The sequence below is a fragment of the Vipera berus genome (assembly GCF_964194415.1).
Source record: "Vipera berus genome assembly, chromosome: W".
Lineage (NCBI taxonomy): Eukaryota > Metazoa > Chordata > Lepidosauria > Squamata > Viperidae > Vipera > Vipera berus.
In genome coordinates, this window is record NC_138210.1 from 28,396,155 (window position 1) to 28,419,680 (window position 23,526).

Genomic DNA, 23,526 nt, shown 5'->3' on the forward strand with positions numbered 1-23,526 from the left:
ATCCTCCAGCAGCAATTGTTCCATGAAAACACAAGGGGAGGGAGGGAGGGAGAGAAAGGGAGGTTTCTCCAGAAAGGGAGAAAATCGGTGCTACCATTTATGATTAGGAACAAGCTTGGCAATAAATATTCTTGTTGGAAGCAAAAGTAGAAGTGATCGTCATTAGAGTATGGATGGATGGCTTCCCTTCACTCCATTTATTTGGCAAAGATGGGATTAGACATGTTGGACAGCAGGGGCCATATTTCCTGATCAGACTATGGATAAAAGGAGCTAGACACTGTATAATGACCAGTGCACCATCCCCCATGCTCAATTCTCAGCTCTCCATAAGGAGAAGTAAAGGTTCTTGATGGAAGAGATGTAGGGTAGAACCTCAGAACACCCTGGTCCTTCTCTTTTCACCAATCTCACTACTGTCAACTCACTCCATGGTGAGAAATCAAGAAGCCTTTTGGCTCTAAATTACACATTGTCATTTCTCTGACTTTCCAATGGGTTCCCCTATTCTCAACCCCAACCCTGAGCAAGGGGCAAGGCTGTTCAATTAGGTATTTATACATTTATATATAAATAATATTTCCCTGTACAGCCAGGGCAAAAGGAAAAGGGGTGTTCCAACCATTCAAATATTTGATGAGAACCCTCCTCAAAATGTCCTGTCTGCCACTACAAACCTCCACCCTCCACCACAGCATAGGCTTGTCCCATGTCCTGTTTAAGGAAAAAGAGAAACCCCCAAGAAGGGGTGGTGGTGGTGAGCTGAGTCTGGACTTGTTGCCTGTATTAGTACCTCTCGACTTTCCTCTTCCCACTTCTTGCTCTGACTCTGCAGAGGGGCAGGCATTTGGCAGCCCCTCCCGGGGTGTGGCTCTGATGATGGTGTCACACACATTTGCTTTGAGCCTGAGTCAGCAATTTGCTGAAGGAGTCAAACAGTTTCTCCAGCCATGGCTGGTTGCGCATGCACTGCTGCACCACCTCCTCCTGGCCCAAGTCTTCGTTTTGACCCTCAATTGCCATTGTCTGGAAAAACAGGAAATGAAAAGGTTGAAATATTAGCCATGAAGCCACACAGGTGGCTCTTTCAAGAAATCCACAAGTAGCCAGAACTGATTAGTCTGCATTTGGGGCCAAAGCTAAAAAAACATCACTAAAAGTCCTGAGACTTTTTAAACATGACAGTATTCTGTATTTTTAATGAGCTTCAAAAACTGCAGCTTATTTACAACTCTACTTCTACATACTAGTGATGTAGGTGTAGAGGAAGATTTCTTAATTTAAGAAAGCCCATACTGTTATTTTTTTAGTAGTCTGTGTACTTATTTTAGTTTTTTGTATTTTATTTCATTGCTGTGGGGTGTAATCTCCAGCTAGACTAGAGGGAGAGGTCAAGAGGGCCCCAAGTTTAGAGTCATTGCACTGCAGTAAGCAGCACAGCCAGACCTCCTCCAGAATCTTTGAAGCATTATCTTGTTCCCAAGGGAATGTAGTCAATCTTGCGATTCTTGTAACATAGGTAACTAGCAATAAACTACTGTTGAGACTCTTCACTAGTGGTTCTGGATGCTTTCGCCTGAGCCACCCAGAGTCAATTAAAATCAGTTGGATAATAATAATAATATTAATATTAATGATGATGATGATGATGATGCACCACTTGAACACCATCGGGATTGACAAATTCACCACCAGTCAATTGCAAAAGGCGACTTTACTTGGAACAGCTTACATCCTGTGACTAATTCTGGGACTAATTCTGGCTGCACAAGACCAAGCCTTAAGGACAAATGCATACAAAGTCAAAATTGAGAAGACAGCAACAGACAGTAAGTGCTGCCTATGCAAAGAAGCTGAAGAAACAGTGGACCACCCGATAAGCTGCTGCAAGAAGATCGCACAGACTGACTACAAGCAGCGGCATGACAAAGTAGCAACAATGGTGCATTGGAAGATCTGCAAGAAATATCATTTGCCTGTAAGCAAGAACTGGTGGGATCATAAAATAGAGAAAGTCATAGAAAATGATGAAGTTAAACTGCTCTGGGACTTCAGAATTCAAACAGACAAGCACCTGCCACATAACACCCCGGACTTAACAATTGTCGATAAGACAGACAAAAAAGTCTGGATAGTGGACATGGCAGTGCCTGGAGACAGCAGAATAGACGAGAAAGAACTGGAGAAGATAACAAAATACAAAGACCTACAAATAGAAATAGATAGACTGTGGCAAAGGCAAGCAAGGGTAGTACCAATAGTAATAGGCGCCTTGGGTGCAATCCCAAAACAACTGGAGCACCACCTGAACACCACTGACATTGACAAATTCGCCATTAGTCAATTGCAAAAGGCGGCCTTACTAGGAACTGCTTCCATCCTGCAACAATATCTGTAATACCATCAAACATCCATATCTAACTATCCCAGGTCCTTGGTAAGGACTCGATAGGTAGACAAAAATGCCAAATCCAGTCTGAACATCTGGCGGACTGTGCAATGATCAATAATAATAATAATAATAATGGAGCACCACTTGAACACCATCAGCATTGACAAATTCACCACCAGTCAATTGCAAAAGGTGACTTTACTTGGAACAGCTTACATCCTGCGACGATATCTGTAACAACATCAAGCATCCAGATCTGCCTATCCCAGATCCTTGGAAAGGACTCAATAAGTAGACAAAAATACCAAATCCAGTCTGAACATCTGATCCAGTCTGAACATCTGGCTGATTGTGAATAACAACAACAACAACAACAATCCCCCAGTGAGGTACTACCTTGATGTGGTTGTGGGGCTTGTGTGATCTGAGGAAGATCAGAGCTATACCAGAGGTTCAACCATACTGGACAGGTCTCATCAGGGTAGTCAGACAAAGAGTGTCTCTCCCATAAAAAATATGGTGAGACATAAATTTCAGAAAGCCATACCGGCTCGGATGTCGCCCAGGTTAACAAGATCCGCGCTAGATGTTGGAGTTCCTGGATATCTGGTGAAAAATGGGCTACAGGATTCAGGACTGTTGGCTGAGCAACCAGGGCCAGCAGCTGCAGAACTACTGGAAGAAAAGGAGTTTACCCGTCGCAAATACACAGTGATTGAAAACAAAGAAATAATGATCTGTTATTACAGATCAAGTCCAACAAGAAGAGGATATCTGAAACAAATGCACCAGTTCTGGAAAGAACAACATCCAGAATCAGAAATAACAGAACAGAGCCTAGCAGATCAATGTCAATTTATAATACAAAATAAAGTATTCACAGAAGCAAAATTGGAAGAACTGGAAAGGTTTACCCAGGGCAAACATTTCAAAGCCTTGCCAGAAGTAACTCAGAATGTAGAGGCAAGCCAGGGGGAGTTGGCAGTAGAGAAATCCAGCACAGATATACAATTGTTTTCATTTGGAAACCAGGCACCTCTTCCACAGGAAGAACAAAGCCCTCTAACTAAAGAAAGAAAAGAATTGAAACAAAGAATAACTGAGCATCTAGAACAGCACAAAAACAACAGAATAAGGCTGCCTGCATTGAAGCTTGTTGCAAAGAAACAGCTAGCACAAGCATTAAAAGATGCAGATACTGCAATATCAAGTATAAGCACCAATTCACTGCAAGAAACGAACCAACTAATGTACAGCACAGCTGCAGTTATAACTGAATACCTGGGATGCAAAATCAACAAAGAAGAAAAACAAACAAACAGTGCACCACAAAAATGGAAGGTTAGACTAGAAAATAAGATCAGCAAGTTAAGATCACATGCAAGCAAGCTAGAACAGATGAAAGAAAAGAAGCTGAAGAACAAGAAGGCCAAAGAATACCTAATCAAGAAATACCACTTGGAAACAAGGAAGATCAAGGAAGCACTGGAAATAATAAAGCAGCAAATAACAGCTATAGCCAGGAAAATCAGTAGATACGAAGCTCGAATTGCAAATTATAGGCAGAACCTCCAATTTCAATCCAATCAGAAACGTTTCTACCAATCCATCAATGGAGAAACTGCAATGAATCAGTCAGTACCTGACAAGGAAAAAACAGTGCAGTTCTGGAAGCAGATATGGGACAACCCAAAGAAACACAACAAGGATGCGGCTTGGTTAAAAGAGGTGGATGCAAATAAAACAGAAGTTGAAATGAAAGAACTAGTAATAAAAACAAAAATGCTAGAAAAAAGAGCAAGGAAGATCAAAAATTGGTCAGCACCAGGTGAAGATGAACTGCATGGGTTTTGGTTGAAACATCTAACTGTTATATACCCACTCATTGCCAAGCAGTTCAACAATATACTACAAGGAGGAGAAATTGAAAAGTGGCTAACAACTGGGAAAACCTACCTGATAATGAAAGATCCAGCAAAAGGGGCAGCACCAGGCAACTACAGGCCAATTACCAGCTTACCAACAACTTTCAAATTGCTAACTGGTGTGGTAGCTGATGCAGTACAACAGCATCTAGTTGAAAACAATCTCTTTCCACCCAAGCAGAAAGGAAACTGCCCCAATAGCAGAGGAACAAAAGATCAACTCCTAATAGACAAAATGATCTTGGAAAACTGCAAGAAAAGGAAGACCAACCTGAATGTGGCATGGATTGACTACAAAAAGGCATTTGACTCTCTGCCACATGACTGGATAATCAAGTGCCTAGAAATAACAGGAGTCAGTAGAAACATCAGAAAATTTGTGCAAAGATCGATGGCACAATGGAAGACACAGTTGCAGGTCAGTGGAGAAAGACTGGGAGAGGTTAATATCAAGAGAGGAATATTTCAAGGAGATTCATTATCACCACTACTATTTGTTATTGCACTGTTTCCTCTGTCAACAATACTGAATAACTCAGGACATGGCTCTCAAACATCAAAAACATCTGCCAGACTATCCCACCTCCTTTACATGGATGATCTGAAGCTGTATGGAAAAACATCATCTGAAATAGAATCGCTGCTGAACACTGTCCGTATATATAGCCAAGATATTGCAATGAAGTTTGGCTTGGACAAATGTGCCACACTTACTCTCAAACAAGGAAAAATAGTGAAAACTGAAGGAATCAAGATGCCCCACAAAAATAACATTAAGAGTCTGGATGAGGAAGATTACTACAAATACTTGGGTATCCTTCAAGCTGACAACATCAAGCACACTGAAGTCAAGAAAAAGATTAGAGGTGAATACATCAAGAGAGTGAAGAAGATCTTAAAGTCCAAACTCAATGGAGGAAATACCATGAAGGCAATCAACGCCTGGGCAATTCCAGTCATTAGATACACAGCTGGAATAGTGGACTGGACTCAAGCAGAATTAAAAGCAATGGATAGGAAGACCAGAAAAACAATGACAGTGAATCATGCCCTTCATCCACGCAGTGACATTGACAGACTCTATCTACCAAGGCAAATAGGTGGGCATGGAATGTTGCAAATACATCAGATGGTTGAAGAAGAAAAAATGGCTTTGGAAGAACAATACCACTGAAGAATTAAAATAACAGCTCTCAAAAGAAACCAGCATGGCTGCATAAAGAACTCTCTGATAAATTGAAAGACAAAAAGGACAAGTATAAAAAGTGGAAAGAGGGGCACATAACTAAGGCAGAATATCAGCAAATAGCCCGAGCCTGCAAAGATGGAGTGAGGAAAGCTAAGGTTCAAAATGAATTAAACCTTGCAACAGAAGTAAAAAAATAAGAAAAAAAGCTTCTTTCAACATGTAAAAAACAAGAAAAAAGTGAAGGAAATGATTGGTCCACTAGTGGGAGAAAATGGCAAGAAGGTGACAAGCAACAGGGAGAAAGCAGAACTACTCAGCTTGTTTTTTGCATCCGTATTTACACAAAGGGAAAAAAGCAGTCCAACCTATCAAACACAGTACCATAAAAAACAGATTAGAAACACAAGTTTCTAATAGGCAACAAAATGGTAAGTGAGCACCTATCCAGCCTAAATGAGTTCAAATCACCAGGACCAGATGGACTACACCCCAAGGTTCTGAAAGAACTGGCAGACGTGATCTCAGAACCACTGAACTATATCTTTCAAAGATTCTGGAGCACTGGGGAACTACTAGAGGACTGGAAAAGAGCTGATGTAGTTCCCATCTTCAAAAAAGGGAAAAAAATAGATCCAGGAAACTACAGACCTATCAGCCTGAAGAAGATCTTGGAAAAGATAATCAAGCAACGAATCAGCGAACACCTAGAGGCAAACAAAGTCATTACTAAAAGCCAACATGGGTTTGTCAAAAACAGAACATGCCAGACAAATCTTATTGCATTCTTTGTGACAAAATTAGTGGATCAGAGGAATGCTGTGGATATAATTTACTTGGACTTCAGTAAGGCATTTGATAAAGTAGACCACAACCTACTACTTGATAAGAAAGAAAAATGTGGGTTAGACAGCATCACCACCAGATGGATTCGTAGCTGGCTGACTGGCTGTACTCAGCATGTGGTCCTCAGTGGAACTGCATCTACATGGAGAGAAGTGTGTAGTGGGGTGCCCCAGGGCTCTGTTCTGGGCCCAGTGCTCTTCAACATCTTCATCATTTGGATGAGGGGATAGATGGGGAACTCATCAAATTTGCAGACGACACTAAGCTGGCAGGAATAGCCAACACTCCAGAAGATAGGCTTAAGATACAGAAGGATCTTGACAGACCTGAACATTGAGCGCTATCTAATAAAATGAAATTCAATGGTGAAAAAAATAAGGTTCTACATTTAAGGCAAGAAAAACCAAATGCACAGGTATAGTATATGTGGTACCTTGCTCAATAGTAGCAACTGTGAGAGGGATCTCGGAGTCCTAGTGGACAATCACTTCAATATGAGCCAGCAGTGTGCTGCAGCTGCCAAAAAAGCCAACACAGTGCTAGGCTGCATTAACAGAGGGATAGAATCAAGTTCACATGAAGTATTAATACCACTTTATAACGTCTTGGTAAGGCCACACTTGGAATACTGCATCCAGTTTTGGTCACCAAGATGTAAAAAAGATGTTGAGAGTCTAGAAAGAGTTCAGAGAAGAGTAACAAAGATGATCAGGGGACTGGAGGCTAAACATATAAGGAACGGTTGCTGGAATTGGGAATGTCTAGTTTAATGAAGAGAAGGAAGAGGGGTGACATGATAGCACTGTTCCAATATCTCAGGGGCTGCCACAAAGAAGAGGGAGTCAAGCTACTCTCCAAAGCACCTGAAGGCAGGACAGGAAGCAACAGATGGAAACTAACCAGAGAGAGAAGCAACCTAGAACTAAGGAGAAATTTCCTGACAGTTAGAACAATTAATTAGTGGAACAACCTGCCTCCAGAAGCTGTGAATGCTCCAACACTGGAAGTTTTTAAGAAGAGACTGGACAGCTATTTGTCTGAAATGGTATAGGGTTTCCTGCCTGAGCAGGGGGTTGGACTAGATGACCTCCAAGGTCCCTTCCAACTTTATTATTATTATTAATATATGAAGGACAATGATGAAGATGCACTGAAGATAGTATATCAGGAAGGCTTACTGACTACTGGAGAGACCTACAAGAAGGACCAAATGAAGAACAGGATGGAGGCATGGGAAGACAAAGCATTACATGGCCAGTACATTTTTTTTATTAAAGAGTTTTACATAAACAAAATTTTACAATACATCCCAAACTCCCACCAACCCCAAACTACCCCCCTTCCCCCCCACTTCCCAGAGCTAAATACAGGGTATAGTTATAATAATCATATTCTAGCTAAAGATTATCCATAATATAAAATTAACCAAATTCATAATGTGCTTTAATTCCCCTTTAACATAAATACATACAAAGTACTAACACTAAAATTAATAACAATATCCCTCTAAAATCTACTCATAAGCTAAATGGAACTTTTTAGTCCCACATTTATTCTGAATATAATCTATCCATCTCCTCCAAACTGAAATATATCTTTCTTGTGAATGATTCTTCAAATAAGCAGAAATCTTAGACATTTCTGCCCAGATTCGAAACTTTAAACACCCATTCTTCTATAGTAGGCAAACTATCCTTCTTCCAGTATTGTCCCACCAGTAACCGTGCTGCTGTTATCAAATTCAACATCAAATTGGTTTCTTTAACATCACAATCTACAACAATACCCAATAGAAACAATTGCGGAGAGAACTTTATCTTTCTCTTAAAAATCTTTTGTATGTTCCACCAAATTTTAACCCAAAAAGCTTTTATATTTCTGCAAGTCCACCACATATGAAAATAGGTGGCTTCTAAACTACCACATCTCCAACATTTAGACTGTAAGTTAGGATACATGTTAGACAACTTTTTGGGATCCAGATGCCATCTACAGGGAGTGCAGAATTATTAGGCAAATGAGTATTTTGACCACATCATCCTCTTTATGCATGTTGTCTTACTCCAAGCTGTATAGGCTCGAAAGCCTACTACCAATTAAGCATATTAGGTGATGTGCATCTCTGTAATGAGAAGGGGTGTGGTCTAATGACATCAACACCCTGTATCAGGTGTGCATAATTATTAGGCAACTTCCTTTCCTTTGGCAAAATGGGTCAAAAGAAGGACTTGACAGGCTCAGAAAAGTCAAAAATAGTGAGATATCTTGCAGAGGGATGCAGCACTCTTAAAATTGCAAAGCTTCTGAAGCGTGATCATCGAACAATCAAGCGTTTCATTCAAAATAGTCAACAGGGTCGCAAGAAGCGTGTGGAGAAACCAAGGCGCAAAATAACTGCCCATGAACTGAGAAAAGTCAAGCGTGCAGCTGCCAAGATGCCACTTGCCACCAGTTTGGCCATATTTCAGAGCTGCAACATCACTGGAGTGCCCAAAAGCACAAGGTGTGCAATACTCAGAGACATGGCCAAGGTAAGAAAGGCTGAAAGACGACCACCACTGAACAAGACACACAAGCTGAAACGTCAAGACTGGGCCAAGAAATATTTCAAGACTGATTTTTCTAAGGTTTTATGGACTGATGAAATGAGAGTGAGTCTTGATGGGCCAGATGGATGGGCCCGTGGCTGGATTGGTAAAGGGCAGAGAGCTCCAGTCCGACTCAGACGCCAGCAAGGTGGAGGTGGAGTACTGGTTTGGGCTGGTATCATCAAAGATGAGCTTGTGGGGCCTTTTCGGGTTGAGGATGGAGTCAAGCTCAACTCCCAGTCCTACTGCCAGTTTCTGGAAGACACCTTCTTCAAGCAGTGGTACAGGAAGAAGTCTGCATCCTTCAAGAAAAACATGATTTTCATGCAGGACAATGCTCCATCACACGCGTCCAAGTACTCCACAGCGTGGCTGGCAAGAAAGGGTATAAAAGAAGGAAATCTAATGACATGGCCTCCTTGTTCACCTGATCTGAACCCCATTGAGAACCTGTGGTCCATCATCAAATGTGAGATTTACAAGGAGGGAAAACAGTACACCTCTCTGAACAGTGTCTGGGAGGCTGTGGTTGCTGCTGCACGCAATGTTGATGGTGAACAGATCAAAACACTGACAGAATCCATGGATGGCAGGCTTTTGAGTGTCCTTGCAAAGAAAGGTGGCTATATTGGTCACTGATTTGTTTTTGTTATGTTTTTGAATGTCAGAAATGTATATTTGTGAATGTTGAGATGTTATATTGGTTTCACTGGTAAAAATAAATAATTGAAATGGGTATATATTTGTTTTTTGTTAAGTTGCCTAATAATTATGCACAGTAATAGTCACCTGCACACACAGATATCCCCCTAAAATAGCTATAACTAAAAACAAACTAAAAACTACTTCCAAAAATATTCAGCTTTGATATTAATGAGTTTTTTGGGTTCATTGAGAACATGGTTGTTGTTCAATAATAAAATTAATCCTCAAAAATACAACTTGCCTAATAATTCTGCACTCCCTGTATAAAACATTTTATAAAAATTTTCTCTTAAATTTTGAGCCTGAGTAAATTTAACATTTCTAACCCAAATTACCTCCCAAGTATCCAGCGAAATTGGTTCCTGAATATTTTGTGCCCACTTTATCATACAATCTTTAACCTATTCCGTTTCTGAGTCCAGTTCGATTAAAACATTATATATCCTCTTTATATGTGCACGATTTAAATCTCTAATTTGTTTTACTAAATTTTCATCTATAATTGTGATGCCAACCTTCTGATCCAACTTCCACCTAGCTTTCAATTGAGTATATTGAAACCAAGAGTAACTTATGTTTTCTTGTCTTAACTCCTCTAATGATTTAAGTTGCCAATCATTCCCTTCAAATCTAAGTAATTCCTTATAGGAAAACATATCCAAACCCACTCCCATAGATACACCTTCTATCGCGTGTCCAGGAATTCCCCAAATCGGTATTTTATAATTTAACTTATAATAATACTTTTTCCAGACACGCAACAAGGCATTTCTAAGAATATGAGATTTAAAAGCCCTATCCACCTTCTTATCATAAAGCAAATATGCATGACACCCATATACCAAATCCCAACCCTCAAGGTGAAGTATTCTCTTATTAGTTACCGGTAAGTTGAGCCAATCACTAACCCATGTCAAGGCCACCGCATCATAATACAGTTTCAAATTCCGTGTACATGGCCAGTACATTAAAAAAATAGCAGGGAAAGCAGATAACAAGATCTGGCAATGGCTAACAGCAGGAAAGTTGAAGAAAGAGACTGAGGGAACAATTCTGGCTGCACAAGACCAAGCCTTAAGGACAAATGCATACAAAGTCAAAATTGAGAAGACAGCAACACACAGTAAGTGCTGCCTATGCAAAGAAGCTGAAGAAACAGTGGACCACCTGGTAAGCTGCTGCAAGAAGATCACACAGACTGACTACAAGCAGCGGCATGACAAAGTAGCAACAATGGTGCATTGTAAGATCTGCAAGAAATACCATTTGCTTGCAAGCAAGAACTGGTGGGACCATAAAATAGAGAAAGCAATACAAAATGAAGAAGCTAAATTGCTCTGGGACTTTAGAATTCAAACAGACAGGCTCCTGCCACATAACACCCCAGACTTAACAATTGTTGATAAGACAGACAAAAAAGTCTGGATGGTGGAGGTGGCAGTGTCTGGAGACAGCAGAATAGACGAGAAAGAACTTGAGAAGATAACGAAATACAAAGACCTGCAAATAGAAATAGAAAGACTGTGGTAAAGGCAAGCAAAGGTAGTACCAATAGTCATAGGCACCTTGGGTGCAATCCCAAAACAACTGGAGCACCACTTGAACACCATTGGCACTGAGAAATTTACCATCAGTTAATTGCAAAAGGCAGCCTTACTTGGAACAGCTTCCATCCTGCAAGGATATCTGTAATACAATCAAACATCCACATCTGCCTATCCCAGGTTCTTGGAAAGGACTCAACAGGTAGACAAAAATGGCAAATCCAGTCTAAACATTTGGCTGACTGTGCGATGAAACATAATAATAGTAGAACTGGAGAAAATCCCAAAATACAGGTAGTCTTCAACTTATGACCACAACTGAGCCCAAAATTTCTGTTGCTAAGTGAGATAGTTAAGTGAATTTTGCCATTTTATGACCTTTCTTGCTACAGTTGTTAAGTGAATCACTGCAGTTGTTAAGTTAGTAACACGGTTAAGTGAATCTGGCTTCCCCACTGACTTTGCTTCACAATGGTGATCACATGACCCCAGGACATTGCAACTGTCATAAACAGTGCTTTTTTTGTAAAAGAAAAAGGTGCTGGAACTCACACATGTCATACAACCCGCCTTGCCTACCCTACAAGGTTCCATCCAAAAAAAGGTGCCGGAACTCCGTTCTGGGCGTTCTATGACAAAAAAAGCCCTGGTCATAAATATGCAACAGTTACCAAGCATCTGAATTTTGATCACGTGTCTATGGGGATGCATGAAAAATGGTCATAAATTATTTTTTTCAGTGCTGTTGTAACTTTGGTCACTAAATGAACTGTTGTAAGTTGAGGACTACCTGTACCTGTATCAGTCAATTGTAAAAGGCGGCTTCACTTGGAACACCTTACATCAGGGTCTTCAAATTTGGCCCTTTTATGACTTGTGGACTTCAACTCCCAGAATTCCTCAGCCAGGCACGCTGGCTGACGAATTCTGGGAGTTGAAGTCCACAAGTCATAAAAGGGCCAAGTTTGAAGACCCCTGCCTTCCATCCTGTGGCAATATCTTTAACACACTTATCTCAGGTCCTTGGGAAGGACACAGGTGGAGTGATGCAGGTTCAAGTCCACACTCAGCCACGGAAACACACTGGATGACTTTTGGTCATTCACTCTCCCTCAGCAAAACCTACCTCCCAAAGTTGTTGTGGAAAAAAAATGAGAGGAAGCAATGCTATGCGTTGAGCTCCTGAATGAAAGACAGGTTATAAATCAAACAACCTGCAACCCCAAATGGGGTTTACTCAGGACCTTTACTTACCTCATCCTTACAACGCAGAAAGGTGTGGTATTTGTAGTGGTGAAGGGAATGGTAGAGAGTGTAGAAAAGGGATTTCTCTGCTTCCACATTGAATTCCTGTCAGCAATAAGGACAAAGAGTAAAGGGAAACCACTGCATGTTACATTTCCATATAATTTTACAACAGCCATGAACTTCTAAAGTCTTATATTCAATATTCCCTCTGTGATTAATTAAAAAAAAACCTAGGAAGTTTTCACCTGCCCTCATATTCTCATTTCAGCCTTTGTTAAAACTGTTTAACAAACTTAAAACTCTTTCCTTCCTGTTACATGAACCCATCTCCACCTTAATATCTGGAATTTCAGTTAGGGCAATCAATGGGCCTGGTCTATCCATGCAGGAGAATGAGGTGCAGGAATGAAGCCACAGAATCAGGTGTTTGATGGACAATGCTGTTTCAGAATGCAAGAAGTGGAGGTGAGGATGAAAGATGCCATTGTAAAGTCCATTTTATAATTTACAAAAGAGAGATTTTTTTCTCCAAGTTAAAAGAGAAAACATAAATGGAATGGAGTACTCAAAAATATGAAATGAAAAGGTAGATTTTCTTACCCCTCACTTTCATGTCCATCACTAAGCTTCCACTCTTAACTTACATTCTTTTACTCCCCTTTCCTGCCAAAATCTACTACACAGCTTTCAAAAACTGATTTCCTCCTGAAGGGATAGGCTTGAACTTCCATAACTGCCACATCTGTTGGCTGAAAGATCTATTAATATCATTCTTCCTTCCATCTACAATAGTTTACTTCACAAGTCCTACATTGGTTAAGCCTTTCATCTCCACAGCTGTTGATGGCAATAGAGACTTACAGTATATCTCTTTTCCTTTCTTCTGCCCATTTTTCTTAAGACAAAGTGCATTTCAAGCCACAGTTTAAAAAGCAGGGAGGAAAAAAAATCCAGAGATATTGCTGATAAATAGAAATTTGTAAATCCTAATGGTTTCTTAGACTATCAAGATCTGAGTATTTTCCTCCATAAAGACATACAGGTAGTCCTCACTTAATGACCCTTTTCTTCAACAACCATTCAGTTACAATGGTGCCAAACCTATGGTAGTAATGCCCAGTCCTTGAGGCTACAGCTGTTGCAATGCCTCTCTGGTCACATGTTAAACATTTGGGTGCTCGGCAGCCTGCCTGCATTTACAACCACAGTGTGTGCTTCAATTCCCCCCACCTGCCAATTTCCCCCCAATCTCTGGCCTTTTGATCATCCTGCACTCCACTGCCACCTATTCCAGCTGCTCCCCACTGCTCTCAGCTGACCTTTGCTTTCTTCCTCCCACTGCTAATGAGGCATGCCCAGAGGCCTCATAGTCTTGTGGCAGTCTCACAAAGCGCCAGATGCTGTCTTGGCTGAGTGCACCTCATTAATAGTGGGAGGAAGAAGACAGCAAAGGTCAGCTGGGGCTGGTGGGGAACAGCAGGGGTAGGCAGTGGTGGTGAAGTGCAGGGCAGTCAAAAGGCCAGAGATGGGGGGGGGGAGACAGGTGGGTGGGTGGAGTTGGACCGGAGGTGAGTGTGACAGGGCAAGAGAAGCATGAGGTTCTCACCTAATGTTGGCAACCGAGACTACAGGAACTGCCGTCGCTAAGTATTTATTTATTTATTTATTTTATTATATTTATATACCGCCCTTTCCCGAAGGACTCAGGGCGGTTTACAGGGTGATTAAAACAAAATATACAAAAGTTAAAAACAGATTAAAACAAATTATATCCGTCCCTGAACAAATAAAACCCCAGTTAAAATTAAAATTCTCAGCCTGGGCCAGAGAGCTTGAAGAGCCAGGTCTTCAGGTCCCGGCGGAACGAACGGAGGTCGGGGGCGGTCCTAAGCTCCACTGGCAGCTGGTTCCAAAGGGCGGGCGCACCCACTGAGAAGGCCCTATCCCTGGGTGTTGTCCACCGGCAGTCTCTGACCGGCGGTACCCTGAGAAGACCCTCCCTGTGGGAGCGCACTGGACGAAGGGAGCTTGATGCCGGCAGCAGGTGTTCCCTCAAATAACCCGGACCCAAGCCATTTAGGGCTTTATAGGTCATTACCAGCACCTTGAATCTCACCCGGAGGGCAACCGGGAGCCAATGCAGCTCGCGGAGTAGAGGTGTTACATGGGAGTATCGGGAAACCCCCATCACAACTCGCGCGGCCGCATTCTGCACCAGCTGAAGCCTCCGAGTGGTCCTCAAGGGCAGCCCCATGTAGAGAGCGTTGCAGTAGTCTAAACGGGAGGTCACGAGCGCATGAGTGACTGTGCGTAGGGCATCTCGGTCCAGATAGGGTCGCAACTGGCGCACCAGGCGAACTTGGATCAGGCCCATGGCCGTCATGGAAGCCATGAACTCCCGAGCTAACTCAGACGACCCTCCCAGTGAAGGCAAATTGAAGTCCCCCAGAACTATAAGCCTGGGGAACTCCACCGCCAACCCTGAGAGGGTGTCGAGCAGCTCGGGCAGGGCTGTTGCCACACAGCTGGGCGCCAGGTATGTGAGCAACAAGCCCAACTGAGCCTGAGGGCCACATCTCAGGAGGAGGGACTCACTCCCGGCCATCTGGACAATGGTGGTCTCCCGCGGGCATAAAGTCTCCCGAACAACCACCGCCACCCCTCCACCCCTACCCTGAGCCCGTGGCTGGTGTAGCACACGGAAACCTGGAGGGCATAACTCGGTCAGAGGAGCCCCTCCCTCCGAGCCCAACCAAGTCTCCGTGATGCACACCAGATCCGCACATTCCTCCTCGATCAAATCCTGAATGAGGGGAGCCTTGTTAACGACGGATCTGGCGTTAAAATAAACCAGCCTAAGCTCAGGGGCCTGATCACCCTCATCCCCAGGGAAAAGGGTGCTAACCGGAGGGTCGGAGCGCGCCACCGCACGCAGACAGCGGGGGCGCGATCCCAGGTGTTGATACGGCCCTCCGTGCAACCACCTGCTGCCATTCCCTATCGTCGTGGGGATTTGAAGCCCCACCCCAACATTCACAGAACCAGCAACCACCTCCCCCAACCCCATCTCGTCGGGACCCCTAACAGGCCCAGACTGAGTGCCGGTTAATAATTCCCTCCCCACTCTACTATCCCTCCCCCTCCCTAACCTTTTAAAATAACCGGCTAAAAAATGTATCAGGGGCCTCTTAACGTGTCTCAACACTAGGCCCCTGTCTAAGCCCAGCCACCTCTCGGAGTCCCAACAACTGGGCTCGTCATTAAGGGGAGTGTAGAAACAGGCGGTTGGTCATGCCCAAGAGGGAGAAACCCCCCTGTGGGCATACAGATCAGCTCCAGAGTAACGATAACAAACCATAAAACAATAACATGTCCACATAGGGCAAAGATTACAATTATTTACAATGGGTGAATCAATAGTGCGGTTACATGATGTTTCGTCTAATAACCATTTCGCTTAGTGATGGAAACTCTGGTCCCAATTAGGGTTGTTAAGTGAGGACTATCTGTATTAAATTTTCAAAACTGAAAATGTAAAATACTTGTTGAAGTTACAGTTCTCAATGCTGGAAGTTTTAAATTCCCAATATCAAATGTTTGTATATTTTATAAACTTAGAATTCCCAAGGGAAAATATTAAAAATGGCATTTACAGTGAGGGAAAAAAATATTTGATCCCCTGCTGATTTTGTATGTTTGCCCACTGACAAAGAAATGATCAGTCTATAACTTTAATGGTAGGTTTATTTTAACAGTGTGAGACAGAATAGCAACACAAAAATCCAGAAAAACACATTTCAAAAAAGTTATAAATTGATTTGTATTTTAATACGTGAAATAAGTATTTGATCCCCTATCACAGGGCTTTTCAACCGGTGGTACGCGTACCACCTGTGGTACTTTGGCACGTGGTACATGACCATCCTAGAGAAGTGTAGCCAGGGAGGGGAATGAGCTGAAGCAACCCAAGCCTGAGGGAGAGGCAGCTGGAGCTGCAGCGCTGTTGGGGCTCAGCAGAATCCCCAGGAGCTCTGGCAGGGCTCCAGCTGATTGGCGGAGCTGGAGGTGAACTGAAGAAAAAAGGGGAGGAGAGGAAAGGATATAAAAGGAGGTGGTTTTGGTGGGAAAGGGGAAAAAAGACAACAGGGAAAGAGAAGGGGACGGAGAAGAAGCTGTGGAAGGAGAGCTCAGCAGGCAGGGAGGAAACAGGGACAGGGAAGAAGTAGCAGCCAGGAGAGTGCAATCAGCGCTGATGAAATGAAAAGCCGGGAGATGAGCATGTCGGAAAGGAGGTGGGTTTATTTCGGAAGCCAGTGGGTTCCTGATCAGCTGGCAGCTTGAATGGATTACCGTAAGGATTTTTATAGTTTTTACAGCGTTTTATAATTCAGAGGCTCTGTTTATGTGCTTTGGTTATTGGAATATTTTAGTCTGTTTCACAAAGGCCAGCAATGAGTCCAAAGTGTTGGCTTCCATAGGTTTAATTCCTTTAAGTTTAAACAAATGTAATTAGTTTTACCCCCTTATCTTGAGTCTGTCTATGGCTTTTAGCAAGTTTTCTTTGTAGGTAAACAGGCTTAATTTAAGGTTATTGCTTTTTGCAACTGGTGAACCTTTGCTACATTGTTTAAACTGAGACAAGCCTGAGGCAGTTTAAAGACACACACACACACACACACACACACACACACACACACACACACACAGTTTAGTGTTTCTTTATTCTGGGAGGCTTTTGTGAGCCTTTCTTGCTCCTGTCTCTTTAAGCGTATAGGGAAGGGATGGGGGTGTGGGGAGGTGCATTCTTACTGCACTGTGGAAGAGAGCTCAGAAGGCAGGGAGGAAGAAGAGGAGAGGAGAGGAAGAAAAAAAGAAGGGCAGACCAGCTAACTCAGGGGTCTACAAACTTAGCAACTTTAAGACCTGTGGACTTCAACTCCCAGAATTCCTCATCCAGCCATGATGGCTGAGGAATTCAGGGAGTTGAAGTCCACAAGTCTTAAAAGTGCCAGGTTTGAAGACCCCTGAGCTAGCTGGTAGTGCTGCATATTAATAAACATGGATAAATTCATCATACATTTGTCAGTGCAAAGGGAAAATGATTCAGGAAAGGAACAGCCACCGAAAATTTTAAAACAGGTACTTTTTTACTTTTTTCTACAGTTTGTAATATTTTACTACATTATAGAATAAAATACAAAAATACAAAAGCAAATAATAGGATACAGTGGGGAGGAAAAAGGGGAAAAAGTGAGGGGGAGAAGGGAAAAAGAACAGACTTCCTCTGTTGCAGTAGAAGGAAGCATTAACATTGAACCTCAACTTTTTACTTTTCCATAATATTATAAAGTAGCAATTTCCATAACAACAAATGAATCTAATCAGTAAAACCCAAAATTCCCCCTTTTTTTAGTCATCAAGTTTTTGACACCTTGCTAAGCACTGGTGGTACTCAAATATTGTCATGTCCTAAAAGTGGTACAATCTGTGAAAAGGTTGAAAAGCCCTGCCCTATGAATCAGCAAGATTTCTGGCTCCCAGGTGTCATTTATACAGGTAACGAGCTGAGATTAGAGTACTCACTTAAAGGGAGTACTCCTAATGTCAGCTTGTTACCTGTATAAAAGACACCTGTCCACAGAAGCAATCAATCAATCAGATTCCAAACTCTCCACCATGGCCAAGGCCAAAGAGCTGTCCAAGGATGTCAGGGACAGGATTGTAGACCTACACAAGGCTGGAATGGGCTACAAGACTATCGCCAAGCAGCTTGCTGAGAAGGTGACAACAGTTGGTGCGAAAATGGAAGAAACACAAAATAACTGTGAATCTCCATCGGTCTGGGGCTCCATGCAAGAGTTCATCTCGTGGAGTTTCAATGATCATGAGAACAGTGAGGAATCAGCCCAGAACTACATGGGAGGATCTTGTCAATGATCTCAAGGCAGCTGGGACCATAGTCACCTAGAAAATAATTGGTAACACACTATGCCGTGAAGGACTGAAATTCTGCAGCGCCCGCAAGGTCCCCCTGCTCAAGAAAGCACATGTACAGGCCTGTCTGAAGTTTGCCAATGAACATCTGAATGATTCAGAGGAGAACTAGGTGAAAGTGTTGTGGTCAGATGAGACCAACATCAAGCTCTTTGGCATCAACTCAACTCGCTGTGTTTGGAGGAGGAGGAATGCTGTCTATCAGCCCAAGAACACCATCTCCACTGTCAAACATGGAGGTGGACACATTATGTTTTGGGGGTGTTTTTCTGCTAAGGGGACAGGACAACTTCACCGCATCAAAGGGACGATGGACGGGGCCATGTACCGTCAAATCTTGGGTGACCACCTCCTTCCCTCAGCTAGGGCATTGAAAATGGGTTGTGGATGGGTATTCCAGCATGGCAATGACCCAAAACACATGGCCAAGGCAACAAAGGAGTGGCTTAAGAAGAAGCACATTAAGGTCCTGGAGTGGCTGAGCCAGTTTCCAGACCTTAATCCCATAGAAAATCTGTGGAGGGAGCTGAAGGTTCGAGCTGCCAAACGTCAGCCTCGAAACCTTAATGACTTGGAGAGGATCTGCAAGGAGGAATGGGACAAAATCCCTCCTGAGATGTGTGCAAACCTGGTGGCCAACTACAAGAAACACCTAACCTCTGTGATTGCCAACAAGGGTTTTGCCACCAAGTACTAAGTCATATTTTGCGAAGGGGTCAAATACTTATTTCACTCATTAAAATGCAAATCAATTTATAACTTTTGAAATGCATTTTTCTGAGTTTTTTTGTTGTTATCCTGTCTCTTACTGTTAAAATAAACCTACCATTAAAATTATAGACTGATCATTTCTTTGTCAGTGGGCAAACGTACAAAATCAGCAGGGGATCAAATAATTTTTTCCCTCACTGTATGTGAGCATAAAACAGAAGATGAGTAGAAGCACAACTATTCTTACCTTGAGCTCTCTGGCGGAAAAGAGAAATATGAGTAATTAGTGTAAATGAATATGTTTGCCACAGATCCTGGGCACCACCTTCATCCACTACACTTACCTGTGGTTTCGATACATTCTTCTTGAGTTTGTTGAGTGTCTTGCGGTTGTAAGGATCACCACCTGGGCACAACTTAACTGTTGTATCACATGTCTCAGCATGGAGTTGGGGGAACATGTGGAGTGCCTCCTGGATGGGGAAGTAAATGTGAGAAGAAGCAGCTTCTTACAACCTCCAGTTGTTGGGTCAATTTATTCCACTTTCTGTTGTTACAAAGATCCCAAGATGTTAGGGACTAGACAAATCAGATATTTAAATATAGAGAGAGATGGGGACATCCTGAAATAATAAAGTTGGGTATAGCCATTGAAAAGACTCAAGAGACAACAGATTAGAGGCAGGAGGTGGTCTAGGGGAGAACTGCCCCTGTATATAAGTAGGACCAGACTACTACTTTCCTTGAAACAGACAAAAACATCACTACTTAACAGGATTCTCATTGATTAGGCCCCCGACCTCCGATCATTCCGCCGGGGCCTGAAGACCTGGCTCTTTGAGCTCTCGGGCCAAGGCTGAGGAGAAATTTTAATTGGGGTTTTAATTGTGTACAGGGTCAATTTAATATTTTTTAATTCGGTTTTAACTTTTGTATGTTGGATTTTTTAATTCCCTGTAAACCGCCCTGAGTCCTCAGGGAAAGGGCGGTATATAAATATAACTAAATAAATAAATAAATAAGATTAGAAAAAATGAACTACAGACTATTCAAGCAGACACCAATAGTACAAGGTCCTGAAAATGAGGTGATCCTAAAGTCCCAGTTCCATACCCTTGGTCCAACATGTACTGCATGTCTAGAGCCTGGGCACTGTGACACCAAAGAAACCTCAGTTTCCCCTCTGTATTTGAAGATTTTATTTATTCTTATTTCATAAACTGTTTTTAAGCAGGATGGGGAGGAAATGGCTTTTCTTAGCTGGGAGTAGGATGCCTCATTTTAAAATATAGAAAAACAGCCCTTTCGTTTCACTTGTCTGATCATTCCAACAAGGCATACAGGTATCCCTTGTTTAGCCACCACAATTGGGACTATGTGTTAAACTATGTGTTATAAACCTTTTGGTCTTCAGGGCCTCTCCTTTCTCCTCAACTGTTGTTGTGAAGGTGAATGGGAAGAAAACACTTGAGCCAAATCTTGGCAACAAAGCAAAGTCTATACTTAGAATAAATACCCTTTTCCAATATCAGTCTGTGGGGAAATAGCATATTCTACTTGCCCTCTTTCCATACCTGTAGTGACGGATTCAGTGACATTCTCTTCAGCACCTTTTTCTTATGATCGTTCAAAATTCCATCAATTTTCCTCATGGGCGGGAGATACAGTTCATCTGGGATAGGATTGTCAAAACAGATGGCAAAGGTCACAAACCCCCCCCAAAAAAACATCCAGGATGGGCAGAGACAGGAAACCCGCAATGCAGGACATGGGCAGCCAGTGTCCTGCACTAAGGAAACCTGGCTGCAGTGGACTGAATTCTAGACAAGCAAGTGAAAGGAACATAACATGGTTTCAAAGGCCACATTTCTTTTTTGAAGAGGCTGGAATTTTTAGGCAAGACCAGATTTCTCAAAATGCTATGTGTTACAAATAAGCGCTTGCTTAAGGACCACTTTACTCCAGGTGTTCTCAAATGGTGGGTTCCCTAAGAAAACAATTTAGAGGTGCACTTTTCTGGGGGAGGGGAGTTCATTGGGCTTAGGCAGGCAAAACTGAACCACTGTTAAAGCTCATTCCTGCTTTACCGGGAGAAGCCTACAGCAAGTTTACATATGCAAAACAACCAACAAAATCCAGAGAGCACTCTGAAGAATGGTTAAACCCATGGGTCTCGACATCTGTCAAAAATATCTGCCAATAACAATTACAGTTTTATTTATTATTTAGTTTTTATTTAGTTTTATGCAGAATTTCACTTATAATTTTAAAGGGCTGCGGGATTGCAAAGTTTTAGAAACTTTCCTCCAACCGGTCCTTCTTAGCTTTGTCTAATACAAAGACTGCTACAAAGGAGTACATTGAAACATTCAGTGGTGTTCTCTAGTCACAAAAGATCAAAGTTGGGGGATTTATAGTGCATTTTGCAAAATCACACATCTTAGGAAGAATGTGGAGATATCTATACATTTTTTTAAAAAATAGCATGTTTATAGTTCTTACTATGGCAACATAGAACAAGAATGTACATATTCAGTCTGTTCTGGCCCCAGGAATTTTCTAAGCAAGTATAGAAGTATATAGAAGTAGAACGTACAGGTAGTCCTTGAGTTACGAATGTAATGGAACCTGCCAATTACATTCGTAACCTGAGAATTCGTAGGAGTGAATGGCATAACTTGAATGTGATCACTTAGTGCTTTGGCCCACATATTCGCTAATCGAATGTGTGGGTCATTAAGTGCACACAAGGTATCTCAGGCTGGGGCAGGCCATAGGAGGCCTATTGCAGGGGCAAGAGCACTGTGTCCAGCCACCAGGCTGCTCTGCCTGGCTGAACAAGGGCTCTGGCACCCAAGGCTGTGCAGGAGGTGAGCGTGGGTAGTTCAGGACTTTCAGGCATGGCACTAAAGTAGCATGTTGCAGTGTCTCTGCGGTTGTTCGTAAGTGCAAACAACCACTGTAATGTTGCAACAAACATAACTTTGGGATCTGGTTGTAACTACTTTTGGTGGGGATGTTGCAACCTTGAACATTCCCTAAGTAAACATTCATAACTCGAGGACTACCTGTAAACAAAGGGTCAGTCAAAAAGGACTCAAATGTCCTAAACGGCCACCACGACTCTGTTCAACTGGAGATGGATAATACTCCACTTGAACAGGACTCTCCAATAACATTGTGGCGGTTCACCAGACTCTCTCAAAGACTATGAATATTGAACAGACTGAGGATGATAACTATCCTAGGGGGGAGGGGTGTTATGTATTGAATATATATAAAGTTCTGTTAAGCCCTATTAAAGTGAAACTAACTTAACTCCAACTGCTTGTGAAGCTAAAATGAAACTAACCTTTAGATGACCCTGACTGTTAACTCCAACTGTTTTGGAGGGAAACTTTGAATATTCATATTTGGGCTGGCTTTTCAAGTACTGTGATTGGTTAAGGCCCTGTGGGCTCAGAGTATAAATTACAGAAAATTGCCTGCAGTTCTCCATGTTCTAGTTCTAGTTCCAGTCAATAAATGATGTTGTAACTATGCTGCTCTGCTCATTGCCTACTGAAGCCCACTATACAATAATGGTCCCTGGATAAATCTATATTGAAAGAAAAAGAATTTCTGCAAGTAGCGACAAAGGAAATGGATTTTTTGTTCAAAATAAACAAGGAAGAAAAAACATCGCTTCAAAATGTGTGGGATACGGCTAAAGCATATTTCAGAGGGTTGGCTATAATTTATATTGCTAAAAAGAATAAAGAAAAGAAACAACAACAGTTAAAGTTGAAGGAAGAATTCAGAAAGTTAGAATCAGAATTACAAATAGATCCACAAAAGAAAATACTTAAGAAACAAATGGAGATAATAAACCATAAATTAAATTTAGCCGAGATGGAAATAACAGCTCAACAGATTAAAAGGGTTAAACAGAACTTCTTTGAAAATGCCAACAAGCCGGGGAGATGGTTAGCATATAGACTGAAAGAAATTATTAAAGATTACTATGAGATACTCTATAAGGCAGAGGAAATTCCAAAAGAAAAAATACAGCAGTACTTAAAAAAAGCAGACTTACCAAAAATTCCAGAGAATATTCAAAACATATTAAAAGGAAAAATATAAATGATGGAGATTATAGAAGCTATAAAAAGGCAAAAAAAGGATAAGACTCCTGGCCCAGATGGATTACCTGCAGAGTTTTATAAATCATTACAAGATGTATTAAGTCCGATCGTGAAAGAACTGTGTAATGAAATACTCCTGGAGGCTAAAATATCAAATACCTGGACTGAAGCCAACATTACTTTAATACCCAAAGAAGACTCTGATTTAACAGAAATAAAAAATTATAGACCAATATCACTATTAAATGTAGATTATAAAATCT

General features: G+C 41.9%; 1 protein-coding gene across 1 annotated transcript in view; it reads right to left on the reverse strand.

Moving 5' to 3' along the window:
* Nucleotides 1-666: 666 nt before the first annotated feature.
* LOC308676581 (proline-rich protein 12-like) overlaps nucleotides 667-23,526 on the reverse strand; it is a 118,378-nt gene continuing 95,518 nt past the window's right edge. Inside the window, exons 11-14 of the mRNA XM_081342459.1 lie at nucleotides 20,714-20,811; nucleotides 19,484-19,612; nucleotides 12,441-12,536; nucleotides 667-1,026 (exon numbers count right to left, since the gene is read on the reverse strand). Coding sequence (XP_081198585.1) covers nucleotides 886-1,026; nucleotides 12,441-12,536; nucleotides 19,484-19,612; nucleotides 20,714-20,811 — 464 coding nt within the window. The 3' untranslated portion in view covers nucleotides 667-885. The remainder of the gene's footprint in view (nucleotides 1,027-12,440; nucleotides 12,537-19,483; nucleotides 19,613-20,713; nucleotides 20,812-23,526) is intronic.